The sequence below is a fragment of the Tenrec ecaudatus genome, chromosome 14 (assembly GCF_050624435.1).
Source record: "Tenrec ecaudatus isolate mTenEca1 chromosome 14, mTenEca1.hap1, whole genome shotgun sequence".
Lineage (NCBI taxonomy): Eukaryota > Metazoa > Chordata > Mammalia > Afrosoricida > Tenrecidae > Tenrec > Tenrec ecaudatus.
This window is the reverse complement of record NC_134543.1, coordinates 55,010,145-55,029,823: the sequence shown is the minus strand read 5'-3', so window position 1 is coordinate 55,029,823 and position 19,679 is coordinate 55,010,145. Positions and strand designations below refer to the sequence as shown.

Below are 19,679 nucleotides of genomic sequence, written 5' to 3'. Positions count from 1 at the left end.
TAGAAGGGACACACAGAGCCACTGTACGAAGAATAATTGGTGTCACTAAAACATCTCACAAGGTAGAACAACATGAAGAATGGATGATATTAAAGGAAGAAGTCCAAGTCTGAAGGACTTCATGGAATATCAACTGAGGTAATTCAATAAATCAAAGGAACACTAAAGTCAAGAAATTTGTAAGACAGCTACCAATTCAACTGACTGGTATAGATACATTATTTGGGCTCGATGCAAAGAAAGGTAATCTAAAAGATTATGGAAATTATCTAACAATATATTAGTATCATATGCAAGTAAAATTTTGCTGAAGATAATTTGAATATGGCTGTAGCAAAACATTAACAGAAAAGAGCCAGATTCAGAAGACAATGTGGAATGAGAGATATCTTTGCTGATGTCAGCCAGATCTTGGAGGAATGCAGTGGATACCAGAGAGATGTTTACCTGTGTTTTACTGACTATGCAGATATTTGACTGTGTGAATTAGAACAAATTACGGATAATATTACCAAGAGTGAGTGTTCCAGAACACATAGTAGTGCTCATGTTGCACCTTTACAGAGACAGCGAGGCAGTAATGCTAACAGGACAAAGGAATGCTGCTGGGTACAATCAGGAAACGCGCACGTCGGGTTTGCATCCTTTACCACATTCATTCAAGTGGAATGCTGAGCAAATAATCCAGAAAGTAGGCTATATCAAGAAGGTGGCATCAGGATTGGAGGAAAACTCAGTTACAACCTGTGATACACAAACAACCCAATTTTATTTGCTGAATGCGTGAAGAACTTGAAGCATTTATCAATGGAGATAAAATACTGTAATATGCATTATCCTTCAACATAAGGAAAACAAATTCCTCACATCTAGACCAATGGACAGCATCATAAATGGACTGAAATGGGCGAGGATTTCATTTTACTTGGATCTACAATCAATACCTATGAAAGCAGTCAGTAGTCAAGAAATTAAATGAAGTTTTCACTGGGAAAATGTAAATGTGCTGAAAAAAACTTCTTTTCCTTGTTCAAAAAGCAAAGGTGTCACTGAGGACTAAGGTGCACCTGACCCAGGCCTTGTTATTTTTAAGGCCTCACAGGCATGCAAAGCTGGACGATGAAGAAGAAGTGCGCAGAAGAAATGATACCCTTGATTGTGGTGTTGAGGAAGAATACTGAATATGACATGTGCCAGAAAAACACAACGTGTGTCTTGGAGGAAGTAAGCCAGAAGTAAGCCAGGATGTTTTTTATGGTGAGACTTGATCTCCCACACTTTGGAGATATTATCAAGAGTCCAGTCCCTGGGGAAAGACATCAGGTTTAGTAAAGACCTCAACAGATGGACAGACACAGTGGCTGCAACAACAGGCTCAAACATAACAACTGTGAGGATGGTGCAGGGCTGGGCAGAGGTTTTCTGCTGCACAGAGCATCACTATGAGCCAGAACTGACTCGACAGCCCCAAACAGCAATAACAAATCATTAGTGACTTATTTTTTAACATAATATAAAACAACGTAGATGAAGAGTCATACTATAATTTATGAAGAACCAATTCATTACTGAAATAGAAATGAGATAAAAGCTTACTTCTGTCAAAACTAGAAATATTGACAAGCAGGCCTAGAGATTAATGTTAAAAGACCTAAGTGGGGAAAAGAAAGCAAATACCATTTTTTAGTATCAAGAATTACAAACCCAGAAAATTTAAGATTAAAAACATTCCTAGAGAAATTGATTTCTAGAGAAAATTTTCTCTAGGATTAAATAAAAATTAAAATCTGAACTAAATCCACTGAAAGATTCCATTTATACTAAAATATGTTCTCAGTCTTTAAGCAAAATAAAAAGGATAAGTGGCTAAACCTTCAGAAATTTAAGCTTTTTTAGCTTAACGTGTTCTTCCCACCTCCCTTAATTTCCTCTGCATCTCACTATCTTCCAGTGAACCCAAAACTGAGCATCTTACACCTGGGAAACACTGCCCCCAAGTTTCATCTCTACAATGTCACTGGTCATATAACTAAACTGTCAGAGAATTGGGTGTATGAAATCATTTGACTCAGAGATGTATCCCCAATTTCTAGCTATTCTGATATTAAACTACGCAGCCTCAATTAGTTTGAAATTTTATTATTTCATTAAAAAATACAAAGACACCCAATTCAACCCTCCAAAAACAGCAACTAAAAATAAATACTAAATACATACAGTTTATTTCTGAAGCTGTCCGTTCAGCCCTGGCATTCCTGTTTGTCGATCTAATGGTATGACGAATAATTGCATGGGGCTGTGAATATAAGCATAATATACAGACTTTTAATACAGTTTAATAATAAAGTTAAAAAGTCAAGCTTCCTCTTTAAGTGAAAATTTATTGAAAAATATAATTTCCTAATAAATTAAAGGATAAACATAATTACAATATAGAGTAAGATAATTTAAAATGCTTAATTGTTCATTCCATGTTTACATTGTATAATATAAAATACTGAAGAGATTCAATTACAAGTCAGACAGGGATCTTATACTCGAAGACCTTACAGTTTAAGAAGATGAAGACTAAACATAAATACAAAAAGACAAAAAAGGAAAAAATACAAAAAGAGTGACATTAAGTCTAAACTGACTACTCTGAATGTAAACAGCAGCCAGGAGAAACGACTTCCACCTGCAGGGTTCTGGAATTCTATTGGGATATGGGGCGCGGCCCCGAAAGCCAACTAGTAGTAGGCTTTGCAAAACAACAGAGTATTCTGTGGGTCCAAACGAAACCCCAAACCACACCTGCTGCTGCCACGTTGATTACAACTCATGGCCGCTTAGATAGGAGTTTAGGAGCACGCAGCGTCGTCATTCTCCCTTGGAATGGCTGGTGGTCCTAACTGATAACTTTGATGTTAGCAGCCTAGTGCCTAACTGACAGCTTTACCAGGCTTCCTTCACAGGGAATATATGACTATAATGATAATTATAAAATTCTTAAATTAATCCACTTTTCTCCATCTTTACCACCCCAATATAAAGCACCACTACTTTTGTCTTGGACAACTGCAATAGTCTCTTCATACAGTTCCCATTTTATAGTCATAGAGATCATCAAAGAATGTGTACCAAACTATGTCACTCTTTAAAATATTTTCTATGTGTACTATGTATACTTATATTCTTCCATTTTGACAACCATTCCCACCCTCCTTTATGGAGTGACCCTTTCCTCATTAACACAAAACCACCGCCTCTAATGCTATTTCATCTTTTTGAGATGCCTGTTAATTTGATGCCATATAAATAGTTCTTAAAAGCATAACGTTCAAAGCTGACCTTTTTAAAAAAATTAAAACTGAACATTTGTTTGGTTCTAAGTCTGCTTCAGGGTTCATCCAAACTAGATGACTCCAGGATATCTGGAATCCATAAGGATTTTAAATTCTGTTCTGCATTTCCACCTTTTGATCAGGATTCTTCTAGAGATTCTTTGATCAAACTATTAAGTAATGGTATTCAGGCATTAACTCCTTCGTCTGCCACAGGAAGCCACTGTCATGGAGCCAGTTAGCCACACATTCCATATCCTCCTCCCAAATCCTGACTCTCCTATTTTCTTTGGGGTTGCAGACTAATAGATACCAATTGCTGTACTCTAGAAGGCCACTGGCTATCTTTTAAGAACCCAGACACTATACAGAAAAGTTAGGAGTAAACAGAGCATTAAACATTACTAGGCCAATTAACTAGGGTGTCCCACGAAACCATGACCATAAACTCCAAACCAAGTAATCAAATCCTATGAGGTTTTAGACTGTACACAAGAAGGCAACATACCAGAATGAAGCAGTAAATCAATAGAGAGGTCTGCGGGGCCAGCCCCAATCCCAACCATGTGAAATGCCCCAGAAAAATGCACTTCAGAGGACAGAACTGAAGCTACAGTTCAGGGAGAGGGACTCAGCTGATCAGAACATACAGGACCAAATAAATAAGGAAGGCACGGGGAACACATCCTGGCTCACCAAGCCCAAAGGATGATATTCCTGCTCAGAGCAGACAATGCACAGAGAGGACCATAGGGCTGGCCCCACCATGAGACACGATGTCCCTCATTGAACCATAGGACTATGGGGGACAACACTGTAGACACAGTGACCCCATCACACTGGGGCGAAACACTAAGGGCATGCAACAGAGCAGCAAGTTAAGCAAAGTGATGAAATCCCCATGGAATACTAAGTATAGACTTTGGAAACAGTGTGGAACCCCATCAGACTGGACTGGAAAACACTAGTAAAGGCCAACAAACAGACCTTGAACTATTTACAGGTTTTCCATTTGTGTCAGTGGCTTTCTTGTTGTTGTTTTGCTTCTGTTGTTATTGTTTTGTTGGTTTTAACTGTCCTTGTTGTTTTGTTTGGCTTTGCCTGGTTTTGCACATATGATCGTATCTGCATGTCTATCTAGCTGAGATAGGTGGGAAAAACAATTCAGAGATGAAAATAACAGTACAGATGGTTCCAGGGGGACATGGGAAAAGGGGAGATGGGAACCCAATCCAGAGAACTACAAGTGAACTAAAATCAATGGACAGAAGGGTGTAAGATGCCTAGTGGGGCTTAATCAATGTAGCACTGAGGAATTACTAAACCCGAATGAAGGCCAAACATGATGATGGGACAAGAGGCAAGTAAAAGGAAATGGAGGAAAGAACCAGGAGGCAAAGGAAATTTACGGAGGTCTAAAGACAGGCATGTTACATCTGTAAATATATTTTTATATAACGAGATAGGAATAGATCTATGCACTTGTATTTATGTTAAGAATTAAGGTTGCAGATGGACATTGGGTATCTTCTCAAGTACTCCCTCACACAAGAACACTTTGTTCTAATAATCCAGCATTCTGTGATGCCCAGGCATCAAGGACTCAGAGAGAAATCAGACCCACTGTGAAGGGGGTACAGTGGGCGTGGAGTGGAGACCCAATGCCCATCTGTAGATAAGTGGACATCACCTCACAGAGGGGTCATAGGGAAGAGATGAGCCAGTCAGTATGAGCCAGTGTAGTATAGCACTGATAAAACACATAACTTTCCTCTAGTTCTTTAATGCTTCCTAACCCTCCACCATCATGACCTCAATTCGAACCTTAAAAATCAGATTAGACCAGAACATGCACACTGCTACAGATAAGAGCCTGCAACACAAGGACTCCAGGGTAGATAAACCCCTCAGGGCCAACAGGAGGATTAGGGGAAGGTGGGGGAGAAAGAGGGAATGGTCACAAGAATCAACATATAATCCCCTCCCAGGAGGACAAACAACAGAAAAGTGGGTGAAGGGTAACAGAGGGCAATGTAAGATATGAAAATAATAGTCTATAATTTATCAAGGGCTCATAAGGGAGGGAAAGTGGGAGAGGGAGGGAGGAAATGAGGAGCTGATATTCAGGGCTCAAGTACAAAGAAAATGGTTCAAAAGATGATAGCATATGTACAAATGTGCTTGACACAATGGACGAATGTATGGATTGTGATAAGAGATGTAAGAGCCCCCAATAAAAGTATTTAACAAAAAAAGAAGGAAGGAGAGAGTGGAACATATCCTGGTCCACCAAGTCCCAAGGTTGATATGCTTACTCAGAGCAGCCAATGCACTGAAAGGACCAGAGGGCTGACCCCACCATGAGACACGACATCCCTCCCTGACCCATAATGCAATGGGTGACAACACTGGAGAAACAGTTCAAGAATTGTGTCTGATCTGACCACACCACACTGGGTGAAACACTAAGGGTGTGCAGCAGAGCAGTACGTGGAGTAAAGCAATGAGTCCCCGGGGAATATAAAAAATAGACTTCGGGGGGCATGGCATGGCACCCCCTCAGACTCACAGGAAAACACTCCTGAAGGTCAACAAACAGACCTGTGGAACTATAGGCTTTTCTTTCATTTTCTTCCTTTTAAAAAAATCATTTTATTAGGGGCTCATACAACTCTTATCACAATCCATACATACATCAAATGTGTAAAGCACATTTGTACATTCATTGCCCTCATCATTCTCAAAACATTTGCTCTCTACCTAAGCCCCTTGCATCAGCTCCTCATTTTTTACCCTCCCTGCCTGCTCTCCCCTCCCTCATGAACCCTTGATAATTTATAAATTATTATTTTGTCATATCTTGCTCTGTCCCACGTCTCCCTTCCCCCACTTTTCTGTTGTCCGTTCCACAGGGAGGCGGTTATATGTAGATCCTTGTAACCACCCTCCCTCCACCCTCCCAGTTTTGCTACTCACACCACTGGTCCTGAAGGGATCATCTGTCCTGGATTCCCTGTGTTTCCAGTTCCTATCTGTACCTGTGTACATCCTCTGGTCTAGCCAGATTTATAAGGTGGAATTAAGATCATGAAAGGGGGGTGGGAAGTAGGAAGCATTTAGGAACTAGAGGAAAGTTGTATTTTTCATCGTTGCTCCATCGCACCCTGACTGCTCATCTCCTCCCCAGACCCTTCTGTAAGGGGGTGTCCAGTGGCCTACAAGTAGGTTGTTTTCTTTTGCTGTTTTGGTTTGTTTGGTCTTTTTGTTGGTTTGTGATTATCGTCTCTGCATGTCTATCTAGATAAGATAGGCGGGAGAAACAATCTGGAGGACAAAACAATGGACCAATGGCCAACGGCCAAACGGTTGCAGTGGGGGGAACACAGGAGAGGGGGATGTGGGGGAAAGGAAGGTGGGTGTCAACAAACCCAGGGACAAGGGAACTACAAGTGATCTAAAAATCGATGGCAAGGAGGCATAGGATGCTTGGTACATCTTTGATCAAGGGTAATGTAACTGAGAGGAATTACTGGAACCCGAATTAAGGCCAAACATGATAGTGGGACAGAGGAAAGTAAAATGAAATAGAGGAAAGTACCAGGAGACAAAGGCCATTTATAGAGGTCTAAATATATATATATATATATATATATATATATATATATATATATATATATATATATATATAAAACGATAGGGAAATAGAGCTATGTACATATGTTTACATGGTTAGTATTAAGGTAGCAGACAGACATTGTGGTCTTAAAGGACTGAAGATAAGCAAGCAGCCACCTAACAGGGAAGCAACAAAGCCCACATGGAAGAAGTACCCAGCCTTTGTGATCATAAGATGTCAATGGGATCTGGTATCAGGCATCAAAGATTCAGACCAAAAACATCATATCAATGTGAATGATGGGGAGTGTGGAGACCCAATGCCCATCTTTAGACAATTGGACATCTCCTTACAACAGGGTCACAAGGAAGAGATGAGTCAGTTGGGGTGCAGTATAGCACTGATGAAACATACAACCTTCTAGTTTTTAATACTCTCACCCCTCACTATTATGACCCAATTCTACCTTACAAATCTGGCTAGATCAGAGCATGTACACAGGTACAATTAAGAGCTAGAAACACAGAGAATCCAGAACAGATAAATTCCTCAGGACCAATAATGAGAGGAGCGATTCCAGGAGGGTAAGGAGAAGGTGGAGGGAGGAAGGGAGAAGCAATCACAATGATCTACATATAATCCTGATGTCTCTCCTACTAACATTGGAAATATGTGTTTTCCAGTGGTCTTAAGCGACCCCTGTAAAAGGGTTGTTTGACCTCCAAAGGGGTCGGGTTGAGACCCACAGGTTGAGAACCAGTGTCCTAATGGGTGGGAGATGGTATCTCAATGTTGTTTTAGTCTGTGTTTCTAATGGCTAATGATACTGATCACTTTTTCACGTGTTTGGTGGTCCTGTTTGAAATGTCTATGTAAGCTGTCCATTTTATGACTGCACTGATAAAATTAATTTTTGTGGCTAAGCTGCTGAAGCTTTATATATATTTTGGATATTACATTCTTGTCAGAGATGATTTCAGAAAATATTATTAGAAGAAAAATTAGAGCAACACTGTCAAGCTTAGCTTTTAATAATGGATTATCTAATATAATGACAAAAATACAAATAACAGCGACAAAAATAAGTAAATGAGCCCTCACAAGAATTTTAAAGTATTATCAAGAGGCTTTACCAAAAGACTGAAAGGACATACTACCAACATGGAGTATGCTTAGGGTTTTAAAGCCCTACTATGGTCTGTAGCTAGGAGCCTGGTGGTCTACTCGTTATGTGTTGGGCTGGGATCTGCATGGTCAGCAGTTCAAAACTACCAGCAGCTTCTCAGGAAACAGACTGGCCTTCCTACTCCCTTAAACAGTTACAATCTGGGAAAGCCGCAGGGAGTCACTATGAGTCAGCACTGATGGATAGCAGTGAGCTTTTCATAGTCTGTACCTAACCCTGTCATCTCATCTCTTACCACTTCCTTGTTTCCTGCTCCGGCAAGACGGACTTTTCTTTACTTCAGAATCGTACCCTTTCTTTTATCACCTCTGCTCAGGACACGTAATCCTGTTCTCCTCTACTTCCAATTCATTCTTTAGATTTTTAGCACAAATATCACTTCTACAACAAGTCCCCTCGTCATGATATGTCTCTAAAAAAACCTATCCACCATCATCGAGCATATTTCCACTCAGGAGAGATACTATAGGGCAGAAGAGAACTGTTCCTTATGGTTTCTGAGACTGGGAATGTTTAATGAGGCACACAGCTTTGTATTTTCCCTTTGGAGCAGCTGGTGGATTCGAACCACTAACCTTACAGCTAACAGCTCAGTGCTTAATCCACTGCACAACCAGGACCTTTTATATGTCTGTATTGTACTCTATATTTCCGATTCCACAGCAGTGATCACACTTGGAAATAGCTGGTGCTTCTGAGCGTCTTTGGAACTATCAACTCTTGCCAGGAGGTATAGCTGCAGTCTCATCCCCATGATGTTTACTGCCTGGTGAAAGGTTTTGCATTAAAGATGGAAAATACAGTGCTAATATTAAACAGAAATATAAAATTTAGAAGGTTAAGCAGATTTGTGAAGCTTAGCAAAACAGTGTGAGAAATGAAAGAAAAGGCTTAGTAATTAACATGATTGGTGAAGAATAATTAGAGCAAAGTAATATATAAGTCTACTTTAAGCACTAACTACTTTTCCAATCTTTAATGGTTGTATTTATCAAAATCAAATTTGAAAAGGATGATCTAAGTAGAAAAAATTCTATGTATGAATGGCTTAATATTTCTAATTAAAGTTCATTCAACAGTTAGCAAAATATTCAATGGGTACATACTATATACCAAGACTATACTACACGCCAGGCAATGGGGAAACAAAGATTAGCTTTTAAAGCTCACTAATGTCTATTTCTACAAGTGTGTGCATAGAAATGACAGTGCATTACCTAAGAGAGAAAGGGCTAGGGTCAGTTTGCCTGGATCCGGACTCTGATTCTACCACTTAATAGCTATGTGCTTTTGGGCAAATTGCTTTCTCTCTATTGCTAACAAATTCTTTATGACAATCAACTGCACTTAGTGCATATGCTGCTTTTAAAACACTGAAAAGGTTTTGGTCTTTTCTTTTAAGGAAAGCAAAGCTAACTGACTACATGCACCTTGTTCCAACTTAACCTACAAATGCTTAAAAACAATGTTAGGAATGGATCTCCTTTGTATACCAGGGACTGTTGGTAATACTACCTCACAGGACTGTTTTGAGTATTAGATAAATGAATATGAAAATTTGATTTAATGCTTGGCATATAATAGATATTCACTGTTAGTGATTATTATGGAACCAGTTGAATTTAAGACTAAAGAACATGAAGTAGAAAATTCTATTCAATAAGTAATAATATGTAAACTTCAGCTCTATACTCTTGCTAGAACAAATACTAGGGAAATAAAAGAAGTTGCAAAAGAATCTTCAGGCAAACTACAGAGTTAGAGAGAGTTATGACAAGCATTAATTCTAGTTCTGCTCAGAAAAGCATTCATTAGTACTTGTATGGAGGGTTAAGTGCACTTTACACTGCTAATCTCTGTAGCTGTCTTTCTTATCCAGCTGGAATTGAAAAACAAGCTGTAGGGCCATAAATATTTGTTTTAAACTGTGTCTGTAAACAGATCCTTACCTCAAAGTCATCATCATCTCCTTCAGTGTAATGTGCATGGTTGTCTGGGTTGTTCACTTTGTCCAACAGTTCAACTGCGAGGGCCCGAGACAGACCAGGCTGCCCAACAAAAGGATGCTATGTAAAATCAAAACACAATTTGTGAATATATTTTCACCTCTAAGACATGTTATTTGTACTTTTAAATTTAAGACATGCATATGAGACCCTACCAGTACACATAAAATTTAAAATATTGTAAAAACATTAACAGGGAATCTAGAATTATATATATTTTATAAATGAAACCTTTTGTGTTATAATTTCTAACAAATAATTCATCTACATAATTTTTAATGTTTTATAGGTAAAATTTTAACCAAGGCTATACCAATGGTATTTATTACCCATGTCCACTATACTGATATGTAAAAAAATCAGAGCAGCCCAATTTCACAATAGGAAAAAATACTTATCATGTAAAATTGTATTAATAAATATATTTATCTATTTAAACATTAACCATTGGATTTTTCTCATATAAAAATGTTTTAAACACACAAATAAGCAGAGCCCTGGTGTAGTGGTTGCAGGTTAGTTACACGTTGCACTTTGTTAAGCACAAGGTCAGCGGTTTGAAACCACGAGCTGCTCCATGGGAGAAAGATAAGCCTTTCTACTGCAATAAAGAGGTACAGTCTCAGAAACCCAGAGGCAGTTCTTTCGGACTGCTGAGTTGGAATCGATTTGGTGGCAGTGAGTTAGGTTTTTGTATTCTGTAAATTTACACTGAAACCCAAGAAAGCAATTAGTTTTAGATGACAACAACATATTTAAGAACTTTCACACTAGGAACTATGAGCCATATCTGGAGCATTTCCCCTTTAGCACAACAATACACATGAATATCACTGAGTGTAGATGATAAAGCTTACAGTAAACAGTGTGCGACTTTGATCACTATTGGTACTGATTTCAACAATGGAAACGAAACACGAAAGAGTATAAAATGTTCTGAATCGGCTGAAAGCTAGCAAGGTAACAAAGATAAAACTTAGTGGAAAGTTTTTGTTGTTTGGTCAAATCCACAGCTAATCATAAACTATATTCTAAAAGCCTTGCTAATGTCCATTTACAAATAAGGTTTTTATAACAACACAGACATATTAATTCATACATACTATCTACAGCTGTTTCCACACCATAATCACAGAGAACAGAGCAGCTGCAAAGGAAACCATATGGCTCATGAAGCCTAAAATATTTACTATTTAGCTATTTAGAGTTTAACTCCTCTTCTAAAAGGTCATTCGTGTTTTTATACTTAAAAACCTAAATACTGTTGTTGTAATGACAGGCTCGTTGTTATCTGAGCTCGGAAAATTCCTCCTAAGATTTCAATGACTTACAGTCAGAAGTCTATCAGCAGTTGGTCTTTTCTTGGGGTTTTTGGTTAGTGCTATTTTGACAAAACTATGGAACGTTGATGACCTTTAAATGAAGAGAGACATGTATAAATATTTAATATTAATTTTTTAATTTGTTCATTTTGGCATTACTAATTAAAATGAACTTACAAGCAGTTAGAAACTCTGAAATACATGTCTCCCCAGCCCCCCGCTAGCCTCTAAGCCCTATACAAGCCCCAAAAGTAAACCTATAGCATAGTATATTACTTGAAAACATCTGTCAGTTTTATTTCCAAAGTCAAGTGTAATTAGGTTACAGAATAGTAATATGAAACCTCTAACACTTCTTTAAAAATAGGAGTAGGCAGTTGGTGTCATACGGTTTACAATCCTGTGCTCTGGGTATTGCTACTCATGAATCGGAATGACCTTTTTCATTTCCTAATTGATAAAACCTGTCAGTGTTCTTGCTACACTGTAAGAGTTGGATGGCATGAAGTTAGAGTGGGTAGTGTAAGTATTCAGATCCTAAAAAGATCACTTAATTATTTTAAGAAAGAGACAAAGGAGAGAGCAATTTGAGAAACTAGAAGGGCTTTCTGGCCACTTGAATCCACAGGCAGAACAAGGAAGACAAAAACATAATGAAAGGAAGTATGTTTGATTAGTAATTAATGGGCAAAGAGGGTTATTTCCACCATTGCCAAAACTCACGGCAGGAGGGACTGGGAAAGACCAAAGTTATGGACTAATCCGAGTGGTTAGCAATAACAGCAACTGCTCAGTTCTCGGCAGAGAAACCAAAGCACTGCATTGCTTTTGGTGGTTCATTCTGCATTGAGTCAGATGGTGTCTGAGTCTTACAAAGGTTATCTAATGGTAATGACTGCATTGGAATCTGACTGTGAATGTACTGTTTATAGCTTACAGCCACTCATTCTTTAATGCTTAATCATTAATGTCATAAAGTCTTCCAATTTCACATGTCTGGGAATTCTTGGTAGAAACAGAAAGAAACCATCACCAATACTAAAGAACAGAGCTAATGGAAGCACACACATTTCTTTACTTCCAGTGTGATTTGCCTTTCATTCAAGGCATCATTCCCAGAACAGCCTCACTCCTAAATAACACTATGCACAGGCAGGCTAATGATGCTTAACGGAGGGACTAAGAACTGTTAGGGGAGGGACCGCTAAGAATCTGAAATGAGCTAGATGCCCGTCTCAGAAAAAAATCTATGTGTATACAGAATTCAGGAGGCTCACCAAGAGATTTGATTTAATCTAGATCAAGAATTCCTAGATGTAGAAACTTGGGCATTTTTATTTACAGTTTCTTTCATTAAACATATAAAGAAGATATTACCTGAGGGAGGGGAAAAGAGGACCTGATGCAAAGGGCTTAAGTGGAGAGCAAATGCTTTGGAAATGATGAGGGCAAAGAATGTACAGATGTGCTTTATACAATTGATGTATGTATGTATTGTGATAAGAAGTGTATGAGTCCCTAATAAAATGTTAAAAAAAGAATATATTACCATAAAAGTAATTTTTAATTTCTATCAATCAATTGAAGGTATCATTATGGACTATCAGGATGGTCAAAGTTTTATTTTGTATGAAGAAGATACGGGAATGAAAATAAGTAATAAAACTTTTTAAGAGTACTATAAAAGAAAAAAAAAGAGTATTATAAAAGAAGGATGACAAAAACCCAACCAAGATTGAATTTGAGCATCACAGATTATCTGGGAAACTTCTTCCTATCGTCTCCTAACCTTTAACCAAGAGTGAAGGAAAACAGGACAAAACTAGATAAATCTCCCAAATGTATCAATTTCTTGACTATCTATGAGTATTTCAAATCCTTTCCTCATCATATGTCTCACCCAAGTTATCAAAAAGCTAAGAAAATGATTTGAGTTGTAGGAAGCAGCAGGGGATTAGAAAGAACAGTGGACCAGATAATAAAGCTAGACCTTTGCCACAGCTCTGCAAGTAAATTATTACCCGAGTAACTCTGAGAGCCACACTTGCATCATCCATTAAAAAGGGGACTGAACCCATGTGTCCCTTCCAACTGCCAACATGGCACAGGCTGCATATTCTGAAACTCACCATTTGGTTTTGTCCTTGAGTTTTGGAGGCTGAAAATTACTTTTTGACATTAAGAAGAGGGCCCTACAATAAAAATTTCAGTTAAGAAAGAGCAATACTAGAACACTCATATTACATCTAGTAACCTGAATGAGTACTCTGTAATGAATAGCTATAAGATTACTACATATACAGACACAGGTGAAAATTCCATATGGAATATGGAAACTAAGTTTTAAAAAATTTTAGACAACTCATGGAAAATTGCTCCTGGCTAGAAAGATCTTTACATTCCAAGAAAATTTTTAATTTGCTATTACATATATAACTAGTACTATATCTTAAGCACATGACTACTTATTCGGTAAGAACCAGAGATAATGACACTCCTAATATTAGGCTGTTCAACTAAAGATTGGTCTCTACTTTTATTTTCTATGTTGAAGCAAAGTCTATCCATTTTAGACAATAATTTTCCATATCCCCATTTCTCTTTTGTAGTATGTAAATGATAGAGAAGTCAACCTGAAAAGGGCTTTTTCCTTTACGATTTCTTGTTCATGATGAATTTCTCCATAAATTCGCCTGACTCATTACCATGAAGTACAGAGGAAGAATAATAACTTTCTAAGGAAGTTCTAAAATGTTCTATTTCAACTTTTCTATAAATGGACTCTACTCATTACTTCAAACTTGGATTTTGGTTTTAAGTTATTAAATGATTTAATATTTATTGAAAATATAAAAAGACTTAATACTCCCACCACCATGATTAACTATTTAAATAACTTTTGTTTAACAATTCCCATTATGACATTTTTATCTTTCCCCTCTCATTATACTAAAATGAATAAACAAGTTTTTTCCCCTAGATTATTTCCTAAGGAACATTCCTAAAGAAAACAGAGGCATCTCTGAAACATGTGCAAGCCCATATATAAGAAATAAACTTCCTAAAGGTCGGTACTTAAAACTGTAGTCTAGCTAAGTATCTTGTAACTTTTATGTCTTCAGTTGCTTATGAGGGATAAGGCTTTCCATACTTGCTCATAAACTATCTTTTGCTTCTTTGTTAGGGAATAGGTAAATTAAATGAGACTTCAAAAAGTTGATGAAAAATTTCTCTTCTTTCAATTCCATTTTTCTATAGTCTTTGAAGCCTAATATTAATCCTTTGTCTAAGATATATAAGGAGAACATTCTTCCCATTCTGATCACTTTCTCTGAAATTTTATACTGGTTTAAATTTTAGCCCAAATAATGTTATCCTTCAAAGTATTAAATGATGGTGGCAACATATGCACAAACGTGCTCCACACAATGGATGTATATATGGATTGTGATAAGAGCCCCTAATAAAATTATTAAAAAAAAGCGAACATGGAAAATTGCTAACATTGTATAGTCTAGTGGGTATAAAAACGGTTCACTGTAAAAAAACAAAGAAGCTACCCCTAAGTCCCTAAGACAGATCTATATTATGTGGACACTGAAAAATGGGCTTAGAATGCCTGAATTGTTAGTTACTTAACATTCACCCACAGAATTTGCGCTTAATTGCGTAATTATAAATCCTGAGAACACCTCATGGGATGCAGCTCAAACATGGGTGGCTGGAGCTCCCCCAGTTCGATTGCTGTGATGCCCACCGCCCAGATATCACAGAGCTGGTTGTAGCCCCCATTCTTTTCCACTGCTGCAACTTCAGGGGCCATCCTAGAAGGAAGCAATGAATAAGTTTTTAAGCTTGAAAGGATATGAAATCCAAAACTTCTTATGATCACCACTACACTTAGAGTTGTGCAAGAGAAATTAAGAGCAGAAACCGATACTAATCAGTAGAATATTTCCAGAAAAATATTCAAATTGTGTATTTAAAGGAATATACGGTGTTCTCTTACAATGGGAGAAATGGATCAAGATAATATTCTTCCAGAAAACAGTGGGAAAACTCTTAAGGGTATTACAATTAGTAGGGCTAAGCAACTCTAAATAATTTTCCAGGAATGGGGAGTGTAGAACTGACAGAGACAAGGGTATAGGAGTAAATGAAAATTATCACCGTGGAGAAAGCTAATTCAAGTTTGATAGAAAAAAGAAATAGAGCTAGACCCCAGGGAAAACAAATGGGTGCCATTTCCCCTGCCTATTGGAAGTGGAGTGCATGTTCCGTATGGTTGTGCTTCCTGGCACAGTGGGATGGAGAGCTATGATCAATCAATCTGCTCCCAGTACAGGAAGGTGAGTGAATGTGTGCCACTCTTACTTTTGGGCAGAACTTAACATAAACATAGGAAAAGGGCTTTCTAGGGAGATAATAAACACAACCAACCAGTATTATTTTTTACCAGGTATAGTCAGAGCACAAAAAAATTAGATAGTTTTAACCAAAGAAGATTGTTCACCAGGTGGATAGATTGCAGAAGGAAATAGACCTGAGTTGAAGGAACTTTTGCAATCAAATGCATCTTATATTTTCTTTTAATATTTATTTAAAATTTGGGGGGTTTTCCACTCATTATCAAATGTAATATTTGACTGAAGAGAACCTGGAGTATTAAAATGTTGGAAGAAAATAATTCAAGCATAGTCCTACCCAGAAATGTACTGTTTCATACATTTTCATCCATAATTTTTATTTAAACACATACACATATATTATTTATAAAATGGTATTCACATGCCGTTTTTATCCTGCTTTTTAAAATACTATATATTGTGTGATTTAATAGAGGCATTATTTTAGTTAATAAAAATGATTCATTAATTCTTGTTTTATGTTCATTCATATACTCAATTTTATTGCTAATTGTGATAAAGCTCTTAATATTTCATTCTGCATGACTCTAATAAAATTACAGGTAAAATTATTGTGACTAGAGAATGTAAATTTTCCTTAAAGGTTTTGAAATACTGTTGTCAAATTATTCTTCAAATTTTGTACCAATCTCTATTTTTACTATCAAATATTCAGTAACAATACCCATGACACTGATTATCTTCTCATTTGTTAAAATTAAAATTCCATTGTATATTTTGTTTGCATTTTATCCTTAAAGATAAACATTTTTCATATTTTGACATGGTAGTATCTTACATGTATGTATCATCTTACAATTGTTTCAAATAGTTCCTGGTTTGATAACTGTTTTTAAATGTTACTGATAGCCAGTTGAGCTGATAGACTCATAAGTTTTAACATTTCAATTAGTTACATTTATGTTTTTCCTTTTAATTTTTAAGACTTTATGCCTTTATTCCAAGAAAGGTTTTTTCAACTATGAAAAGACAGTCATTTCTTTTAGTTCTACTTTTATATTTAATGTTTTAATTCATTTATAATTTATTTGGTATTGGGTTTGAAGTATAGAGCTATTTTAAATTTCTTTTCAAATCATACACAGATACTATTTATTAAAGAATTTAACCTGTCATGTAGTTTTTATGGGTCATCTTTTATGACATTTACTAAATTGTTTTATATGTTACGGTTTCTTACTAAGCTTTCTATTGTATTTCAATGATCTGTATGTATAACAAAAGTACTGTCTTAGAAAAGTTATTTTAAGTAATTGGTCTTTAACTCCCACCAAATGACCTTTCCCTGCACAGGCTTGGTAAGAAGGTGGGCAAAATACTGATAAGACAGGTGAATCTTCACTCAATCCAGGGTTCCCTAGGGTAGCATCCTACTGTGTATATCATGAGCCTCTAAGCAGCATTGGAAGATATCTCATTACCAGCAAGAGCTAGGAGTAGAAGGCGTCTCTGGGCCTGCGATTCCTGCCCAGTGAACCTCCTGGATCCAGAGGACAGTTGTACCATCAGAAGAGTGGCAACAGAACCAGGAGCCAGAGCGTGCAACGGAGTGATGAACTACCCAACCCACAGAGCAAGGCAAGTTGAGTACTTTTGTGCAGGGGACTGGCTTGTTGAGTGGGGTGCTTCTGAGCACTGAATTGGGAAAGGTGGACTTGCTCACTCACGGAAGGAGAGCTGAGTGCCTTGGGACTGAGGCTTTACTGGAAGTGTGGTGCCGCTGGGCACTTATTTCAGGGAGCTGGGCTTGATGCTCCACAGAGCTAAAGGCTCACAGCAGAGTGATATGCTCTTTGGGTATTTATTAGCAGACTTGACAGAACTTTATAACATGTCTTGATAATGTAACACATCGAAATAACTCAACCTTGAGCATTTCTCACTGGCATTACTGGCAAACTTCCTTATTAAGCCCTTGACTCTTGAATTTTGTCTGTAAGTTTGGTGTATCCATTGCGATGGATATTAGAACGCAGGGGAGGGGGGGAGGGAGGGGGAAACTTGCTCTGGGGGAGAAACAAGTGCAGTAGTAGGCTCTGTAAGTTATCACCACCTTGGAAACCCTATGGGGCCAGTCTACTGTGCCCTACCATGTTATTATATGTCAGAATGGACTCAATGGTAATGGGCTTGCTGCAAACTAATGGTAGATTACATTAAGAGTTTTAAAAAGTGGGAAATGAAATTGAAGATTAAAACTGAAGCTAAAAAATAGAAGAAAATTATAAAAAGTAATTAGTTTTTTTGGGTAAATTAATATACTTTATGAGTCCTCTTAAAATAAGAATCCAGAGCAGTAGAAATTATTAGTGGTTTAACACAGGGAAAGCTGAACAATGAAAATGTGTATCCAAGGTCCCTTGTGTAGTCAGAACCCTGAGAATAAAAAGGACCAGGCAAGTAATACTGGGCCAAGTGTTACTTGTATTACCAAGTTGATCACAATGACTGAAGAAATGATAGTGAACTAAAATCAGTGATAGTAAAATCTTACCAGTAAGGAGTACCAATGAAAGATTTTCTCTTTGCAATGGTTGCTGTTATTTTTGCAGCCACACCAAAGTCAGCTGGTAGGGGGAAAAAATGAAACAGAAAAATTTATATCTTGTCAATAAACGAGCCAACATTTCTTACTATCTCTTGAGTCATGCCATTATTGGTAATTCAGATATTACCGTTAGGAAAGAGTTCATAAATTGAATATTTAAATCTCTCCTTGCTTGGTTCATACCCTACTCATTAAAATAACTCGCTGGCATTTTACTAGAATGAAAATGTACTTTATTAAAAATAAAATTAAAATATTTTATTACAGGCATATTTAAGAATTGGAGGGCAAAAAAAGCAAGAAACAAGACATCTGGGTAAAACAGCTGTCCAGTTCCTTTTACCCCAGCCCAGGTCAGCATTTTATGCTGTATAAAGCCTTTCCACCCCCGTGCATAATTTTATTTTGGTTATCAAACAAGATAAAATAATTAAATACATTTTAATTATCATCTAACACACCAGATGAGTTCATATTAGTATTAATTTAGATGACTAAATATTAGTCCCTAAAGAATTTATCACAGTTTAATATAATAGTTTTTTTATTGATAGGGCTATGCTTACATTTTATTTCCTATTATAAATAGCTGTCTTTATCCTATCTCAGTGAACAGATTTTTTTCATTGTTAAGATTAATTCCCTTGAGTGGAACCCATGAAAATGAGTCAAAGATACACATTATTGTGCCTCTTGATATGAATATAATTCTGTCATTTTTAATTTCAGTAAAAATTTTAAAACATTTTAGCAATGAGACAACATACCTAATTTTACATCACCATGGTCTGTCAATAAAATATTCGCACCCTAAAAGAAAAATAAAAGCAATAGTCACTTAGCATTATAAAATTCCTTCAAATGAACTTTAAAATAAATCAAACACGTTAAATGAACTTACTTTTATATCTCTATGCATTTTGCCTTTAGTATGTAAATAGGCAAGACCCTAAAGTTTAAGGAAAAAAGCATTAACAAACTGCAATGATTATTAGAGACTTTACTGATGAATAAATGACATACAATAAGACCACATATACCTAAACTTTTTAATAAGTTTGACTTTTGTATAAACAAAGTTTGGCTTTTGGATTATGAAAAACACAAACGTGATAATGAACATAACATCAACCTCAAAGTGTCTTCATGACCTTTTATAATGCTTCCTTTCTCTTTTCACTCCTGCCCCCAGCAAACACTGACCTACTTTTCTGTATTTATGGATCAGTTTGCATTTTCTAGGATTTCATG

The 19,679-nt window shown here is 36.9% G+C and overlaps 1 protein-coding gene and 1 non-coding gene across 3 annotated transcripts in view; both read right to left on the bottom strand.

The window, feature by feature from the left end:
* The window catches only part of MAP4K5 (mitogen-activated protein kinase kinase kinase kinase 5), a 110,916-nt gene that overhangs the window by 38,869 nt on the left and 52,368 nt on the right, over nt 1-19,679 (bottom strand). For both annotated transcript variants that reach the window (XM_075532052.1, XM_075532053.1), the window contains exons 7-14: nt 19,330-19,377; nt 19,196-19,238; nt 18,375-18,447; nt 15,146-15,277; nt 13,583-13,645; nt 11,463-11,544; nt 10,075-10,191; nt 2,218-2,296 (exon numbers count right to left, since the gene is read on the bottom strand). In XM_075532052.1, coding sequence (XP_075388167.1) covers nt 2,218-2,296; nt 10,075-10,191; nt 11,463-11,544; nt 13,583-13,645; nt 15,146-15,277; nt 18,375-18,447; nt 19,196-19,238; nt 19,330-19,377 — 637 coding nt within the window. The remainder of the gene's footprint in view (nt 1-2,217; nt 2,297-10,074; nt 10,192-11,462; nt 11,545-13,582; nt 13,646-15,145; nt 15,278-18,374; nt 18,448-19,195; nt 19,239-19,329; nt 19,378-19,679) is intronic.
* LOC142427151 (small nucleolar RNA SNORA32) lies at nt 11,061-11,184 on the bottom strand. Its single transcript, XR_012779967.1, has one exon. It is a non-coding gene; the product is annotated as a small nucleolar RNA SNORA32 (small nucleolar RNA).